The following is an 18,937-nucleotide window of genomic DNA, read 5'->3' as shown; positions in this document are numbered from 1 at the left end:
GCAACCAATAGACTCAATAGACTGTCTTATAAACAAGATCACTCAATTTGGTTATTGGGCAGAACTGAAGATCAATTACCACAAAACAAAATTATTGACAAAGAATATGACGATGGAACAAATTCAATCTCTTCAACAAAAATCAGGGGGTTTGTATGAGAAAAGAATCAAATATTTAGGTGTACTTATTTCAAATAAGTGCAGCAGTTTAAAAATGGACAATTATGATAAACTACTTAAAGAAATGAAAAAAGATCTGGAAAAATTGTATGATTTGAATTTATCCTTAATGGGAAGAATAGCCTCAATAAAGATGAATATCCTCCCAAGGTTATTATTTTTATTTCAAACTATTCCAGTATTTTTAAATAGTGGGTTTTTTCAAGAATTGAACAGGATGGTTTCTAAGTATATTTGGCAAGGCAAAAAACCTAGAATCAAACTAAAGATATTGCAAGACTCTAAATTGAGAGCAGGTATGGGCCTTCCAGACTGGCAATTGTATTATAAAGCTTCTATGCTCTTGTGGGTAAGAAACTGGATACTATTGAATGATAAGAGGCAACTGCTGTTAGAGGGACATGATCTCACTTTGGGCTGGCATGCGTATCTATGGCATCAAAGACTTGAAGGACATTCTAATAATAATAATAATAATAATAATAATAATAATAATAATAATAATAATAATAATAATAATAATAATAATAATAATAATAATAATAATAATAATAATAATAATTTTTTGTTTATATCCCGCCCTCCCCGCCATGGCAGGCTCAGGGCGGCTTACAAGACATGATAGATATACCATGATATAACAATAAAATACAATTAATACAATAAAATACAGTTAAATACAGGTTATAAGTTTAAGTTAAATAAATAGCTTTAAACAGATATAGATTAATGGTGCTACAATTTTAAGAACCATTGGTTTCAGAAATCCTTGTATCATACACGGTCATGGTTAAAAGCGAAAATTTATCAAAAAATTCCAAGATGGGTATCTCCAGTGGAAGCATTTATTCATCCATATCTTTTAAAACCTAATCAGAATTATAGATATGATGACCTGTTGAGAAAAGACAATCAACTGAAAACCAGAAAGGAGTTGGAAAACATGGACATTAAAATAAACTGGTGGTTGAGAATGCAAGTCAAATCTAGGTACATCAAAGACAAGACAATAAGCTTTAACACAGAACAATACCCATTTGATAAAATTTTCCTAGGCCCTCAAGAAAAGCTAATCTGTAAACTATATGCATACCTACTACAGATGAAGATGCAAGACAAAGTTGTAAAAGATTGTATGGTCAATGCGCGAAAAATTTGGGTCATAATATTACATTAGAAGAATGAGAGAGATTGTGGAAGTTCAATTAACCAGGTCAATAACTTTTAAAGAAAACCTGTATAAGATGTTTTATAGATGGTATGTGACTCCACAGAAATTTGTGATATATACTAATATGTCTAACAAATGCTGGAAATGTGCTAAATAGGTGGGTTCTTTTTATCATATGTGGTGGACATGTGAGATGGTGAAGGACTATTGGAAAATGGCTCATGAATTACTACAGAAGATTATAAAGAGACAAATTCAATTCAAACCAGAACTATTTTTATTGAATATATTTCCTGAGGACTATTCCAAAGAAATGAGACATTTGTTGGCACATTTCAATACAGCAGCCAGGATTCTCTTGGCACAGAGATGGAAATCTCAGGAAATCCCCACAAGAATGGACTTGGTGAGAAAAATTCTGGAAACAGCAGAGCTGGACTTTTTATCCCAGCTGTTGGCTGGGAAATCTAAGGAAGAAGCAAGAAAATATTGGTTGAAATTCTATGCCTGGCTAGATACTCAAGACTCTTAAGATTCTCTGGTGTGAACTTATATCTCCTTTTTCTTGTACTCTGTATTACAAGATTGCTTTTACTGGAAATGTCAAATTCTATAGATATTTTAACAAAAAGATTTATAATACAAAATATCAAAATGTTGATGATGCACAGTTTAGAGACAACAATATATGACAATCTATGTATTTTAAGTAAGTATTGAAGATGTAGTATTCTTTGAAAGTACTCTCTATGCAGATTGACTGATTTGTAATCTTTATTTCTTCTTATTCCCCATTCCCAATTCTTTGAAACTAATAAAACTTTTAAAATTAGAAAGGTTGATTTTTGATTTTGTGGCCTGGGACACACAGGGAACCATGCCATGCCTAAGAGGTATCGAACACAACTGCTATTTTGTTCTTTTTATGTAGAGTTTTAACAGGAGGAGACAGCAAGAAGAAAAGAGAAAGAAAGGAGAGCTGGAAGAGAAGGAAACAGGCTGGGAGAGATAGAAAAACTCAAGATGAGGAATAAAGCAAAGCATAGACAGTAAATAAATGAGGCTTGACCCCTGACAGCCTAAAAGGAAAGCAGGAGAGGAGAAGCTCCAGAATAAAAGTGGCCTGTGAGAATTCTAATATTTTATATCTTCAAGCCCTCATTTTGAATTAATGTTTTAAACTGAAAAGTGCCTTGAATGTCTTGGCAGAGAAGTAGTATGTAAACGGAGCAGCTATGTAAGTTAGTAATTAAATACAAAGTATTGTAGTTTGGCATTCAAGGTGGTAGATAGGTCAGAAAAATTTGATTTGAAGAACTCTGACATTAATCTGAAAGTCAATTAACTTTCATGAGGGAAATTTTCAGCTATTGGGACAAAAAAGCAACAGACATACCTAGATGCAACTTGGATATTTTCTCCTCCCATCTATACAGTATGATCTGAAGGGAGGAGATGATGGATGTGGCCGATAGTTCTGTCTACACATAAATTCCACTAAACCTCCATATGTTGAATATGGAGCATCTTTCCACCTCAACTTAATATTGTTACGTGTCATATCTTCACCTCTAACAATACAAGCATCTGCAAAAAAGAGCATTTAAAAAAAAAAGATTAGTTTGGCACTGTTAACATAAGAACACAAGAAGAGTCCTGTAGGATCAGATCAATGATACATTAGGTCCAGCTTCCTGTCTGATGCAGCAGACAACCAGTTCTTCTGGACCAACAGAACATGGAGGCCGAGACCTTCCCCAGATGTTGCCTTCTTGCATCAGGATTCAGAGGTTTAGTGCCTCTGAATGTGGACGTTTTCCTCAGCCACCACGATTAGTAGCCACTGATTAACCTATCCTCCATTAATCTATTGAATCTCCTTTTAAACTTATCTATTACTGTGGCTATCTCCTATTTTTCATCCAGAATTTACTGCCAATCAGTTTCACTGGATGTCCTTGAGTTCTAGAGGGAGAAAAATTTCTTTGTCAACTCTCTCCACCCCATGCATAATTTATAAAAATATGTCTCTATCATGTCTCCCCTTAATCATCCCTTTTCCAAGCAGGAAAGCCTCAGCCTTTCCTAATAGGGAAGGTACTCCAACCCTCTAATCATCCTAGTTGCCCTCTTCTGTACTCTTTCCAGCTCTGTAATGTTGTTTTTGAGATACAATGACCAGAACTGCACATGAGGCCATGGATCGCTCCCTCCGCCCTCCAATCCCAGCGCTTGCTTTAAGCATCAGAGCTGAAGCCAGGCAGACAGGCACGGAGGAGCATGTTGCCCTCTCCACAGCCGGCGCTCGCGAAGTGCTGGGTTTGCGGAGGGGGCGGGTGCTTCCTCCCTGCCTGTCTACCTGGCTTCAGCTCTGATGCTTAAAGCAAGCACTGGGATCGGAGGGCGGAGGGAGCGATCCTGGCGCTTGCTGTAAGCGTCAGAGCTGGAGCCAGGCAGACAGGCATGGAGGAAGCATGCTTCCCTCTCCGCAGCCGGCGCTCGCGAAGCGCTGGGTTTGCGGTGGGGGCAGCGTGGAGTGATCCCAGCACTTGCTGGAAGAAGCTGGAGCCAGGCAGGCAGGCGCGGGGGAAGTGCCGGGATCAGAGGCGGAGGCAACGGATCGCCCCCCCCCCCAGGAAGGTACGTACCTTCGCTCCATAAGACGCACACACTTTCCCCCCCACTTTTTTTTGGGGGGGGGGGTGCGTCTTATGGTCCGAAAAATATGGTATATAGTTAGAAGATAGGATAAAGATATGATAAATGGGAATGGAAAATGGAAATTGAACTGTTAAAGCCAATGGATTAACAAGGAGGTGGTGGGTGTGCCCCCCCAAGACCTCTGACTGTAGAGATTTTTCTGCAGCACCCGGTTCTGGAGGTAACTCTGTCCAGAACATCCCCTTGTAGAAACCAGGGTGAATTTCCCTCAGAAGGATTTGTTCCTCTGCCCTACTGCTTTGCCTGGTTTCCTGCTCCATATACAATGTCTATTGTTTGTCTTGATGCTATAAACAACCCGCTCCTCAAAACCTCTTTTTGCATGCCTAATTATTGACTTATATTTCTTTTGCCAGATCCTGTGGTCCCTCCTGCTCAATTCACTGGGGTACAAAAATTATGGTTAGGAAGGGCTCTGTTGATAGCAAAACGCCAAATTCTTAAACATTGGAAACAAAATGATGTAATTACAATTCTTCTTTGGGAAGATGACTTATTGAAACTTATTGAAACTTGCAGCTTTTGAAAAAATATCGTTTTCTGGTCGTAGACAAATGTGTCGTTTTAATGAGATTTGGAGTCCATTTATGCAAATGATGAATGTTTAGCTGATTTGATTTGATATTGTTGTAAACTGTATCGCTTTACTTTTCTTGTATTCACTATATGAAAGTTAGGTTGATGTTCTTCTTTCTGATATCTATTAATGTTTAACTTGAGTAACTATTGTAATTTTATGCACTGGGGTTTCACATGTGGGGTTTTTAAAACAACAATAAAATAAAAAATAAAAAAAAAATTCACTGGGGTACACCTTCCACTTTAAAAGAAGCTTCTTTACTTTTTATAGCTTCCTTGACTTGCATTGTTAACCAAACTGACTTTTTTTTAAACCTGGCAGTGCCTTTCCTAACCTGGGGAATGCATTCTATCTGGCCTTCAATAAGGGGTCTTTCACATTACTTTAGAAACCAGCTTGCACCACTCAGTGTAAACATGTTTTTTTTCTAATGTTCACACAACTTCATAAACATCTCAGCACTCTTTGATATCTTCTCCATTTCCACCACCCCATCCCACGCCGTTCCTTATAAAAGTGGTTTCTACTGCCGTTTGGGGGTGGGGGAGCAAAATGTATTCACAACAAAGCCTCTGCTCTGTAAAAGCAGAGGCTGTAAAAGTTTTTTTGTATTGGTGACTTCCAGCAAAACCTACTAAAACCCATACAGAAAAGACATGCTGGTGTGGATATTTTTTTTCCCTTCAATCTGCATCTCAATGGCAAAATGTTTCAGCCATCAAATGAGCCTGTGTTGGGGCAGCTCTCTCTGCTCTGCCTTGCAAGTGTACACTTTCCTCTCTCACACACACTCTGATATGGTCTCTGCCTCTTTCTCTTGCCTGGACCAGGATCTTGTCCCCCTCTTCAATACCAAACCCAATGGTGCAAATGTCATTTTTGTGCTTCACCTGATGTGCTTTACACATGAGAAATTGTGGCTACTTTCATGTAAAGAAGGCAAGGAGAAAAGCAGGCTGTTGAAATTCTACAAAGCTTCAACGCATGGGCAGGAGGAAACTCCAGAACACATGGAACTCCTGAAGGGAAGTCTGAATGGATCGCACTGTTTGCATGATCAGAAGCAGCACAACAAATGCAAAAAACAGCTGCAGTCTTAAAAACCCCTTCATGTAGTTTCAAATAGCTTCCAAGAATCCTCTTGGGATTTGACTCTGGTTTCCCTATCAACTACTCCTCTCATTTTTGTAAAGTTCCCTCTTTTGAAATAAATATGACAGTTCTGTACTTCAGGTGTAATTTTCCATTGACCTGAATGCTGAACTTAATAGCATTGGGGTCACTGTTCCCAACTGGTATAACAACCTCTACATTTCTTATCAGGTCATGAGACCTACTCAGAACCAAGTCCAAGATCACAACTGTCCTGGTTGGCTCTCCAACCATAGCCTCAAGGGAATGAACCTGCTCCTTGAGAGTCAAGAGCTCCATGCAGTGGGCACACACCCATGATTTGCACCCAGTATGTAAATAATCATACATGTGGAACTCACTGCAAAACACTGAATAGCCCCCTCTCCCCTGTTGCCTTTCTGCCTTCATAACTGGTTAGTTATTTATAGGTATCTAATCTTACAGCAATGTAGACTGCTTGTCTAAAACTAGTTTGGATTTCCATAGCAGGAAGGATACAACAGTACACACCACCCTCCTTGCTGATGTCACTTTTCAAGAATCTCAGACTAAAGGGGCTCTCTCTTGCACCTCCTTGAGCTCCCAAGCTCACTGCCCTGTTCAAAGCCGCAGGAGCAAGCCTCAGAGGGATCCTGTATGCCTTTTACAGGACTAGCCCTCTAATGAGCTGTGCTTTACAGCTAAGAGCTGTGACCCAACCACTAAGGGTCAGACAATAACAGGCAGTTGCCTCACCCCACTCAAGTAGAAGCCCCTCCCATCAAAGCCATGTACTTCTACTTTTGACAAAAGTATGCTGTTGTCAGATAGATGTGAAAAGCAAGGTGTAAGAGCCAGATCACCATAGGTCATTTCATAGAAAAAGAGGTGCCAGAGCCCATTAGCACCACTTATTTACATATGCCACACACCCCTGACATCACCAGAAAATATATAAATTATACTAAATTGTATACTAAATTGTACTAAATTATATAAGTTCACCACCTACCTTATAATGTTTCTTGTATTATAGTTGTCATAATAAAACCTTACTCCCATCATACTTTTTACATTACTTTCTCCTGTGTGGCCACAGTGGCATGATGATTTCCATCTAACTGCTTTATATGTTTTGGTTATCTCCCCATTTTTTGTGGGGGAAAATATTTTAAAGTTTGTCAAATTTTAGAGTTCAGCAAAATTCTCTCAGGGAATTTGAACAATGGAACCCAAAAGCAAGTGTGAGGGTAAGAAGAAAGAGCACAATAAAATTTAGAGGTTGTGGAGCTTTGCTTCTGTGAGCCCCTACCAATAATTAGGCCTGCAGATCACCACATAAACTGACAGGCAACATATGAAACTACTGTATTCCACTGCTTTCCCAGATGTCCACTTAGTACTAGTAGTCAAACAGCAAGCCCTTTATCGAGCTTCTTTCTCAGCCCTAGTACATGATTCTGTGTTTAAAGTTACAGCTACTATTTCCCTGGCTGTATGGACATGACCAGGATTTTGAGCCATGGTTCCCATAACTTCAAGCATGAACATCAAAGTATCAAGTATAGAATTACAAACTTTTCCAGTACCTATGCAAGTTGGAGGTTTTGTCCAGAGACCGTTTTGACAATGCACTACAGGAGATCCATTCATTATATACAAGTTTCGACATCTATATTGCAATGTGGTTCCTGGTGGATATTGTGCCTGAACAGGGTTGAGGACAGCACCGTTTTGAATAACAGGAGGACGACCACAGATTCTTGCAGCAGCTGTAATGATGCAGTACACGAGCGAATAAATAACTAATTTTAAACATTTTCAAGCTTCCTTCCCCCACAATTAACAAGGAGGTGGTGGGTGCCCCCCCCCCAAGACCTCTGACTGTAGAGATTTTTCTGCAGCACCCGGTTCTGGAGGTAACTCTGTCCAGGACATCCCCTTGTAGAAACCAGGTTGAATTTCCCTCAGAAGGATTGTTCCTCTGCCCTACTGCTTTGCCTGGTTTCTTGCTCCATATACAATGTCTATTGTTTGTCTTGATGCTATAAACAACCTGCTCCTCAAAACCTCTTTTTGCAAGCCTAATTAAGAAGAAAGAGCACAATAAAATTTAGAGGTTCTGGAGCTTTGCTTCTGTGAGCCCCTACCAATAATTAGCCCCTACCAATAATTAGGCCTACCAATAATTAGGCCTGCAGATCACCACATAAACTGACAGGCAACATATGAAACTACTGTATTCCACTGCTTTCCCAGATGTCCACTTAGTAGTCAAACAGCAAGCCCTTTATCGAGCTTCTTTCTCAGCCCTAGTACATGATTCTGTGTTTAAAGTTACAGCTACTATTTCCCTGGCTGTATGGACATGACCAGGATTTTGAGCCATGGTTCCCATAACTTCAAGCATGAACATCAAAGTATCAAGTATAGAATTACAAACTTTTCCAGTACCTATGCAAGTTGGAGGTATTGTCCAGAGACCGTTTTCACAACGCACTACAGGAGATCCATTCATTATATACAAGTTTTGACATCTATATTGCAATTTTGTGCCTGGTGGATAATGTGCCTGAACAGGGTTGAGGACAGCACCGTTTTGAATAACAGGAGGAGGACCACAGATTCTTTCAACAGCTGTAATGATGCAGTACATGAGCGAATAAATAACTAATTTTAAACATTTTCAAGCTTCCTTTCCCCCACAATTAACAAGGAGGTGGTGGGTGTGCCCCCCCCAAGACCTCTGACTGTAGAGATTATTCTGCAGCACCCGGTTCTGAAGATAACTCTGTCCAGGACATCCCCTTGTAGAAACGAGGTTGAATTTCCCTCAGAAGGATTGTTCCTCTGCCCTACTGCTTTGCCTGGTTTCTTGCTCCATATACAATGTCTATTGTTTGTCTTGATACTATAAACAACCTGCTCCTCAAAACCTCTTTTTGCATGCCTAATTAAGAAGAAAGAGCACAATAAAATTTAGAGGTTCTGGATAGGGATGTGCAAAAAAAAAATCGGAATTACACGGATTCGGAAGTACACGGGGGGAAAAAATTCGGATTCCCCATGCACTACTGAATACCGTATTCGGAATAGCCGCATATATGGTAGATGCACGGCTATTACCGAATATACGGCCCTATTATACCCTATGGGCCATTGAAATCAATGGCAAATAGGGTATATTTGAAGCTGCCTGGAGGGGGGGGGTTGAGGGAGAGCCCCCAAATTTGCAGGGGACCTGCAGGGGACTCTCCCCTCCAACCCCCCCAAGTCCCAAAAAGATTGGGCCAGGGGATACCATTCCTGGGGCACCCAAAGCCAAACCTATCTTCACACCAGAGAATCTCTATAGGCCCCAAATGCACTACATCCCTCTAATCTATGAACCCTGGGCCTGCAGGCCTGGCACCAATATAAACCCAGTTACCAACGTCACTGCCACACAAAACACAATCTGCTCAAGGTCTGCTCTGCAGACCTGGCTGCAGCAAACCCAGATGCCAGCTCTCCAGCCCTGCCCCAAACAACACGGGGAGAGCTGGCCAACCACAAAAAGAGTAACAGCAGCAGCACAACACAGCACAGCAGCAACAAATCAAACACTGAATACTTTTAAAACAGTAAAAAATTAACTTTTAACAATACAGGAGCTTTGCCACCCCCTCCCCCCCAAAAAAACCCTTCACCCTAACCCCAAGAAATCCAAGCCACCCAAATCAGGAGAAGTAAAAGGACACTGCACTTTTAAAAGTCCTCTCACTAAATTAAGATATGGGCAAATTGGCAAACCCCCCACCCCAGGCCCCCTCCCCAAGCAGAAACCCCCAAATAAGCTACCCCACCACCACCCAAATCTGGATAAGTAAAGAGACTCTAAGTCTTTAAAAAAAGTCCTTTTACCAACAATAAATAAAAACAAGAACCCAAGAGAGTGTCTTACCTTGTCTTCTCTAGTCCAGGGAAGTCTGAGTGAGAGAGGCAGCAGCTTAAGCGAAGGGCCAGCCAGCCACTGCCAGCCCTTTGCACAATATCTCACACACAGCATGGAGGAGTCAGCCAGGAAGGGAAGACTCCTTAGAAAGCCCTTCAAAGCATGCATTTGCAATGCATTTTGCAAATGCATGCTTTGGATTGGCTGCTGGGGCTCCTATTCCCCCTCCCCCCCTCCCTGATCCCAGGGAGGTTAAGGCAGAGGCGGGAAGAAGCCACTAAAGGCGCCAAAGCAGCTCCTTTGAAGCTCCAGAAGCTAATTGCCGCCTTTTGAATTGACAGCTGTGTGCTTACGAATAGCTATTCGTGTAACTACACAGCGAGCCTATTCGGCTGCCGTATAATGGGCGCTTATGGAAGTCAGCTGCAGGCTATTCCGTATGCGGCCGAATCAGCACTGATTCGGCTGTAAATACGGCTCGGCCGAGCCGAATGCACATCCCTAGTTCTGGAGCTTTGCTTCTGTGAGCCCCTACCAATAATTAGCCCCTACCAATAATTAGGCCTACCAATAATTAGGCCTGCAGTACATGATTCTGTGTTTAAAGTTACAGCTACTATTTCCCTGGCTGTATGGACATGACCAGGATTTTGAGCCATGGTTCCCATAACTTCAAGCATGAACATCAAAGTATCAAGTATAGAATTACAAACTTTTCCAGTACCTATGCAAGTTGGAGGTATTGTCCAGAGACCGTTTTCACAACGCACTACAGGAGATCCATTCATTATATACAAGTTTTGACATCTATATTGCAATTTTGTGCCTGGTGGATAATGTGCCTGAACAGGGTTGAGGACAGCACCGTTTTGAATAACAGGAGGACGACCACAGATTCTTTCAACAGCTGTAATGATGCAGTACACGAGCGAATAAATAACTAATTTTAAACATTTTCAAGCTTCCTTTCCCCCACAATTAACAAGGAGGTGGTGGGTGTGCCCCCCCCCAAGACCTCTGACTGTAGAGATTTTTCTGCAGCACCCGGTTCTGGAGATAACTCTGTCCAGGACATCCCCTTGTAGAAACCAGGTTGAATTTCCCCCAGAAGGATTTGTTCCTTTGCCCTACTGCTTTGCCTGGTTTCTTGCTCCATATACAATGTCTATTGTTTGTCTTGATGCTATAAACAACCTGCTCCTCAAAACCTCTTTTTGCATACCTAATTAAGAAGAAAGAGCACAATAAAATTTAGAGGCTCTGGAGCTTTGCTTCTGTGAGCCCCTACCAATAATTAGGCCTGCAGATCACCACATAAACTGACAGGCAACATATGAAACTACTGTATTCCACTGCTTTCCCAGATGTCCACTTAGTAGTCAAACAGCAAGCCCTTTATCGAGCTTCTTTCTCAGCCCTAGTACATGATTCTGTGTTTAAAGTTACAGCTACTATTTCCCTGGCTGTATGGACATGACCAGGATTTTGAGCCATGGTTCCCATAACTTCAAGCATGAACATCAAAGTATCAAGTATAGAATTACAAACTTTTCCAGTACCTATGCAAGTTGGAGGTTTTGTCCAGAGACCGTTTTCACAACGCACTACAGGAGATCCATTCATTATATACAAGTTTTGACATCTATATTGCAATGTGGTTCCTGGTGGATATTGTGCCTGAACAGGGTTGAGGACAGCACCGTTTTGAATAACAGGAGGATGACCACAGATTCTTTCAACAGCTGTAATGATGCAGTATATGAGCGAATAAATAACTAATTTTAAACATTTTCAAGCTTCCTTTCCCCCACAATTAACAAGGAGGTGGTGGGTGTGCCCCCCCCCCAAGACCTCTGACTGTAGAGATTTTTCTGCAGCACCCGGTTCTGGAGGTAACTCTGTCCAGGACATCCCCTTGTAGAAACCAGGTTGAATTTCCCTCAGAAGGATTGTTCCTCTGCCCTACTGCTTTGCCTGGTTTCTTGCTCCATATACAATGTCTATTGTTTGTCTTGATGCTATAAACAACCAGCTCCTCAAAACCTCTTTTTGCATGCCTAATTAAGAAGAAAGAGCACAATAAAATTTAGAGGTTCTGGAGCTTTGCTTCTGTGAGCCCCTACCAATAATTAGCCCCTACCAATAATTAGGCCTACCAATAATTAGGCCTGCAGATCACCACATAAACTGACAGGCAACATATGAAACTACTGTATTCCACTGCTTTCCCAGATGTCCACTTAGTAGTCAAACAGCAAGCCCTTTATCGAGCTTCTTTCTCAGCCCTCCTACATGATTCTGTGTTTAAAGTTACAGCTACTATTTCCCTGGCTGTATGGACATGACCAGGATTTTGAGCCATGGTTCCCATAACTTCAAGCATGAACATCAAAGTATCAAGTATAGAATTACAAACTTTTCCAGTACCTATGCAAGTTGGAGGTATTGTCCAGAGACCGTTTTCACAACGCACTACAGGAGATCCATTCATTATATACAAGTTTTGACATCTATATTCCAATTTTGTGCCTGGTGGATAATGTGCCTGAACAGGGTTGAGGACAGCACCGTTTTGAATAACAGGAGGATGACCACAGATTCTTTCAACAGCTGTAATGATGCAGTACATGAGCGAATAAATAACTAATTTTAAACATTTTCAAGCTTCCTTTCCCCCACAATTAACAAGGAGGTGGTGGGTGTGCCCCCCCCCCCAAGACCTCTGACTGTAGAGATTTTTCTGCAGCACCCGGTTCTGGAGGTAACTCTGTCCAGGACATCCCCTTGTAGAAACCAGATTGAATTTCCCCCAGAAGGATTTGTTCCTCTGCCCTACTGCTTTGCCTGGTTTCTTGCTCCATATACAATGTCTATTGTTTGTCTTGATGCTATAAACAACCAGCTCCTCAAAACCTCTTTTTGCATGCCTAATTAAGAAGAAAGAGCACAATAAAATTTAGAGGCTCTGGAGCTTTGCTTCTGTGAGTCCCTACCGAAAATTAGGCCTGCAGATCACCACATAAACTGACAGGCAACATATGAAACTACTGTATTCCACTGCTTTCCCAGATGTCCACTTAGTAGTCAAACAGCAAGCCCTTTATTGAGCTTCTTTCTCAGCCCTAGTACATGATTCTGTGTTTAAAGTTACAGCTACTATTTCCCTGGCTGTATGGACATGACCAGGATTTTGAGCCATGGTTCCCATAACTTCAAGCATGAACATCAAAGTATTAAGTATATAATTACAAACTTTTCCAGTACCTATGCAAGTTGGAGGTTTTGTCCACAGACCGTTTTCACAATGCATTACAGGAGATCCATTCATTATATACAAGTTTTGACATCTATATTGCAATGTTGTTCCTGGTGGATATTGTGCCTGAACAGGGTTGAGGACAGCACCATTTTGAATAACAGGAGGACGACCACAGTTTCTTTCAACAGCTGTAATGATGCAGTACATGAGCAAATAAATAACTAATTTTAAACATTTTCAAGCTTCCTTTCCCCCCCAATCAGGATCCCCAAGGCAATGCACATAAAACATCAGAACAATTTAAAACAACAATAAAATCATATTAATTAAAATAATTAAATTAAAGCCCATTTAAAAACACCCAAACCAGGGAAGAGAGTCAATACCATTATTGGGGTTATGCCAAATGTAACTGAGGCTATGTCAAAGATGATGCTAAAATTGCAATCATTATGATGTAGACATACCTCACTATAAGTTTAATCAGCTTTGGGTTACAAGAAAAAGAACAATTGTTAACTTTCCATTTTTATTGCCCTCAAGAGCATGAAGGTATCTTAGAAATTTCATTAGGCATGACAAATATGGATAACATATGGGACACAAAATGGAACGCCCAAGATCTTCCGTAAGAAGCCAGATTGTACCTGCTCAACTGCCTTATTTATTGAGTCAATCCCGATGGGGGCACCATATAATAACTGGGGGCCTGTTTTCAGATTGAACACTTTCAAAACAGCATTGATTCCCTCTTTCAGAGAAAAAGAAACACAGAAGTGCTTAAACACACTTGAAGCCAGCCTTCTAACCTGTAAGTATAATGTGCTTCTACTTTTAACTCACAAAAAATCCTCCAATATCCAGAGTTCAGGAAGCATTGGCCCATTAGCTGCAATTTCATCCCACTTCTGCTTCTTCAGGATCACATTTAGCACTTACCGATACACGTGGGTGGTTCTGACCACACCTTCATTCCACATGTCACTGTGTCTGATCCAGACATTTCAAACCCTCTATGGCATCGATACTGCACTTGGTGGCCAGGCCTGTAAACATCTCCTCTACCACTTATAATAGCAGCATTGGCAACTGTTGGTGGGTCTCTGCAGGTTGCTTCTTTAATAGGGAAAAGATATTCAATCGTTACTCATGTGATACGATGGGAAAATGGGAATATTTCTGTTGTAAAGATGCTGCATATTCCCATTACTCAACATACTATACTTTGTCACTGGGAGCACAAAATTATCTCCCTCATCTGAATATTAATTACAACTGGGCTCCCAGCTGCAGACTGAGAAAACCAGTTGGGCAAGATGAGAGGGCAAAGTAGCTGTGATTGGCCCTCTCTTGGAACTGAGGGGACCCACACAGCCTGTTACAATTTTGGGGGACCAGGTTTATTTAGAACTCTACACCTTCTCCTCAGTTACAAGGTATTCTTATACCAGCAAATGTAAAGGCTTTGAGCTAACTCCTGTGAGGTAAGTTTTCTGGTGTCCAAGTAGAACATGGAGATCACTAAAACAGGAGTCACATGAAAAGAACAAAGATTTATTTATTTACAGGTTAGTTGGAAAGAACAGAACATCAACACAGATGTCAACACACAGTCACAGGAGAACCGTGTCTGAGCCACAAAAATTTAAGTTAGTTATGATTTTGGAGTGTGGTTTGAATTCTCATTAATGTTTTCACATAGAAACAACCTTTCATTGATGAGCCACCAGGTTGGATTCTTTCACCAACGCAGGATTCAACCCTTACAAGAGTCAGACTAAATGGTACAAGTTCTGATCACCCTAGACATGCCTAACAAATGGGTATTCTATCCTCTCCCAGGGGTAGAACTACACAATTCTGCCATGCTACCAAGCATAGCTGTTGATAAAACTGTCTGCTCTTTTGCTGAGGCAGACCTGAACTATGCAGTCTCCCTGAGGCAGATCTGAACTATCCACATGTACAAATTGTTGTTGAAATACAAAACAGAAGGAAAACATGTGAAAGACTGTATGATAAAATGGACTAAGCCTTTTGGGCACAATATACTAATAGAGCTGTGGGAAAGATTATGGTTGAAGGGACTCTACATTAAATGTTAATCTCAAAGAAAAATTTTATAAGATAATGTTTTGTTGGTATATGGCACCAGATAAGTTGCTAGAATGTACAAAAAGATCTTAGAATAAATGCTGGAAATGTGAACAGCATGAAGGAACATTTTATGATATGTGGTGGATTTGTGATAAAACAAAAAAATTCTCTTCACAAATAGATTTCAGAAGATTCTAAAAATGAATATACATATGAAACTGGATCTTTTTGTTGTTGTTGTTGGGTCTGATGGACAGATAACTTGAAAACAGTCATGGAACTTTGTTTTTATATATGGTTACAGAAGTAAGGTTACTGTATGCACATGATTGGAAATCTACTAAAATACCTACAGTACAAGAATGGTAAAGATGTTGGAATTAGCAGAAATGGCTAAACTTACTTCTTTAATGAAAGAAAATACATTATTTACTTTTATTGCTAATTGGATGCCCATAATTGACTTTCCGTATGCTAAAGAAAAAAAATGACTTAATATGTGGATTTGAAGAATAACGGTATGTAATTGTGTTTATACAGTATACAAAGAAAAGGTTGAATGAAAGATTATGATTAAGAGGAATAAATTGGATTGTGGTAATAAATGATTGTACTTTGCTTTGCTGATGTTCTTTTCTTTTTTCTTTCTCAATGTATTTAGTTATATATTTTATATATTGTTCTTGTGTGTGTGTGTTGCTGGAATGTACAAAAAAATCTTAATAAGCTTCCATCCAACATGCCATCTTCCCTCTGAAAGGTGATTTGGATGCTGAAGGAGCACTTTCATAGGTTCAGGGATGAAAAAGCTGAGTTCATGTTTTTATCTTCAGGGGCAGGACAGCCTCCTGTCCATCATAGTAGCAATGCCCTATTGATTGGCTACTTTTTGGGGAAGATTTATCCACTGGGTGCAGTCAAATATCCCATGAATGAGATATCATTCAGGACACATTTGTATTGCCTGATAAAGGTGCATTTTAAATTACATAATTTTTTCAGAATGAATATCGAATTGACACATTCCCTGCCAAAGCAGCCTTCTGAAGGGAGTTGCATGTACAACAGGCCCATTCCATTTTGGCCTGATGAGGGAAACAGAAATTATGCATGATTAAGCACTTCTCCAAACTTGTGTGGATTGCTCTGATACTAGAGAAGATTAGTCCCTGGGATAAGGAGCAGGGAATGAGTATGGTCTGTGGGAAGGAAGACATTGCAGGGACTTGACCTCCTGCACTGCTTTTATGGGCTCTGGGGCACAACAGGGTCAGCCATGCAGCTAGTGGTCTTCAGATCACATAGCTGGGTGATGGCAGGCTCTGATGTGGGCACCTGGATACCCCCCAGGCATGGGTCACATCAGGTGGGCTTGTAACAGGGCAGATGTTAGAGCCTTACCTGCTCACCCTTTCTCTATTTAGGTTAGTACTGCCTGATCATCGACTTCAGATTGCCATAGCTTTCCTGGAACTGGCTACCAACCCATGGCCCTCTTCCAAAACCTCCACGTGCATTAGCCCTCCATGCAGATAGAGCAGGCAGGCAGAAGTCATGGGACTTTGTTCCTCAAACTGTTGCTGCCAAGTTTGGAATATACTTTGCAGGGCACTGGTGCTCCAAGCCTTGGCCACCACGTTAGGCTGGTACTGACATCTTAAGGGATTATATCTTTTTGGAGCTCTTTCCCATTGTGGCAGCAGTTGTTATGTGGGGGAAGATATTCTGGAACAGGTGTATTCTACGATGTGATAAAAAGGCCTTGGTGAGGGTAATGAATAGGTTAACTTCACATTCAGAGTGGGCCATGCATTTGGTCTTTAGGATATACAACTGGCCCTCCTTTGCACTGGAATTCAAAAACAGACTGGGAACTATTTGTTGCAAGGGCATATCCAGGTTTACAACTAAATTCAACAGAGTCACCACGTGGAAGGTACAGAGTTTGAAATGTATCTCCATTTGACTTCAGTTTCACACATATGTTCTGCCTCTCTATTTCAGCTATTGAAATAACACAGGGCTCTGTGACAAGAAGAGGAAGAGGAGGAGGAGGAGAAGAAGAAAATCATTAATGAAGGTAGTCCTGTAAGGTTTCATAACAGTGCCTTCATGGAGAACTGAAATAATGCCAAAATAATGCTAAACAGACAGTTCCCTGTCTGGACCCCACCTCTCACAAGCATAGATTTGTTTGGTGTTAACATGTTTAAAAATGTAAATGTAACATTTTTAAACGTCTGTTAACACCAAACAAACTAGATGTTACATTTTTAATGAGTTTTAATGGGGAACCCAACTCAAGTGTCATTCTCTTCTGTCAAATGGCAGTTGCTGGGAATTAATTTCCAAAGGGACCTGATTCAGATCAGGATCACGGTGTGCAGGGGAAGGCTGAAGCTCATCCCCCACACCCATGTGATCCTGAACTGAACCAGCATTCCTAGCAACTGCTAATTCCTAGCAGATGCTATCTGAGTAAAGAGAATAAGGGAAGGTTTGAACTGAGGACTGATCCACTCTTGGCTGCAATATCATACCAGGAAGAACACTAATGTGACACTTCCCCAAATACAGAAAAGCACCAGTAGCTGTAACATTATTGGATTTATCCCACAAGCAAGCCAGATGAGCAAAAAAAATTAAGAAGCAGTTTCAGTAATATTTTAAAGAACACTTTCAAATCAAACAACCATTCGTTTTCTTCTTACCTAAACAGACAGGCACTTTCGTCCAATTTCCATTGTCACAAAAAGATCTAATATGTCCTTGCATTGCATAATATTGTTGGCATTTGAATTCTACCGAAGAGCCAGAAGTGTATTGTTTCTGAGATAAAGTTGTGATGTCCCCATTCTCAATAGTTGGTGAGCCGCTACAGTTTTTTCCTCTTTCTAGTAAGCAACAAGAATTATATTAGCCATGTCATTTCAGTAGTGCAAAAGAAAGTTCCATTTTGATGCTGCCCACATAAATGTGAAAGAAAATTGAGTGCAGTGACTAAGGGCCAGAGCCAAGCATGGACAGCTAATCATTTTCATCAAATGAATTTGACCACTTAGGACTAGTTGCCTCTATCTGTTGCTGTATGTTGTTAAATTGATATCCAATTGACTTTTTGTTACACCATTTTCTCAATGACTGCATAAACTTTGCAGATCTAGCATGTATTTAATAACATTTCCTACTTGGTTTGTTGTTTTATATTGTTATATCGCTTTAATTGTGAGCCTCCTCAAAAAGGACTCTGAAGAGATAGCATAGAAATATGCTAAATAAATAATAATCTAGCCAAATCAAGCAAAGAACGATATTAGAAAATGCAGATGTAAACTGGAATAAAGAATTGAATACCTCTGAATAAAGAAGCTCTCTGCACTCCCACTGTTTTCAACAGGAGGTTTTTCATTCAGGAGTACCCATTAATGTGCACATAAATCAGATGTAAATGAGGCCATGGCTTAGGGGCAGAGAATCTGCTTTGCATGCAGAAGTCCAAGGTTCAAGCTCAGGCATCCCCATTTAAAAGGACCAAGTCGTAGGTGATATGAAAGACCCCACGCACAGACAGCTTAGATCCTGAACAGCAACCCCTTGAGGCTTTTAAATAATCAACAGCAATTTATCACCTCTGTCAACATATTTACCAGAGATACAGGATGGCAAATCCATGTGCCCATCAATACATTTCCTGACAGAAGGAGCTGAGAGAACATAGCCTTCCCTGCACAGGAATTCCAGTGTCTTATTATTTAGAACGTCAAGTGAATATCTTTGGCCACCAGACAAAAATAGATTTTTGGCTTCCAGCTGCTGCTTTGTGATAGTACAAGGTGCTAAAAGAAAAAAAAAGGAAGGGCAAATTAGCGTTTCTAACTTTTA

General features: G+C 40.6%; 1 protein-coding gene across 1 annotated transcript; it reads right to left on the bottom strand.

Annotated features, from left to right (window-relative positions):
* Positions 1-1,605: 1,605 nt before the first annotated feature.
* Positions 1,606-14,082, bottom strand: LOC132566876 (coagulation factor XIII B chain-like). Its single transcript, XM_060232371.1, has 6 exons — positions 13,898-14,082; positions 12,964-13,146; positions 12,127-12,309; positions 11,259-11,441; positions 2,748-2,938; positions 1,606-1,818 (listed from the first exon to the last, which is right to left on the bottom strand). Exons 1-5 carry the CDS (start codon positions 13,959-13,961, stop codon positions 2,748-2,750), a joined length of 804 nt encoding a protein of 267 aa, XP_060088354.1. The 5' UTR covers positions 13,962-14,082; the 3' UTR covers positions 1,606-1,818.
* Positions 14,083-18,937: the final 4,855 nt, after the last annotated feature.

Source organism: Heteronotia binoei, chromosome 2 (genome assembly GCF_032191835.1).
Source record: "Heteronotia binoei isolate CCM8104 ecotype False Entrance Well chromosome 2, APGP_CSIRO_Hbin_v1, whole genome shotgun sequence".
NCBI classification, from domain to species: domain Eukaryota; kingdom Metazoa; phylum Chordata; class Lepidosauria; order Squamata; family Gekkonidae; genus Heteronotia; species Heteronotia binoei.
This window is presented reverse-complemented; position numbering and strand designations above follow the sequence as displayed.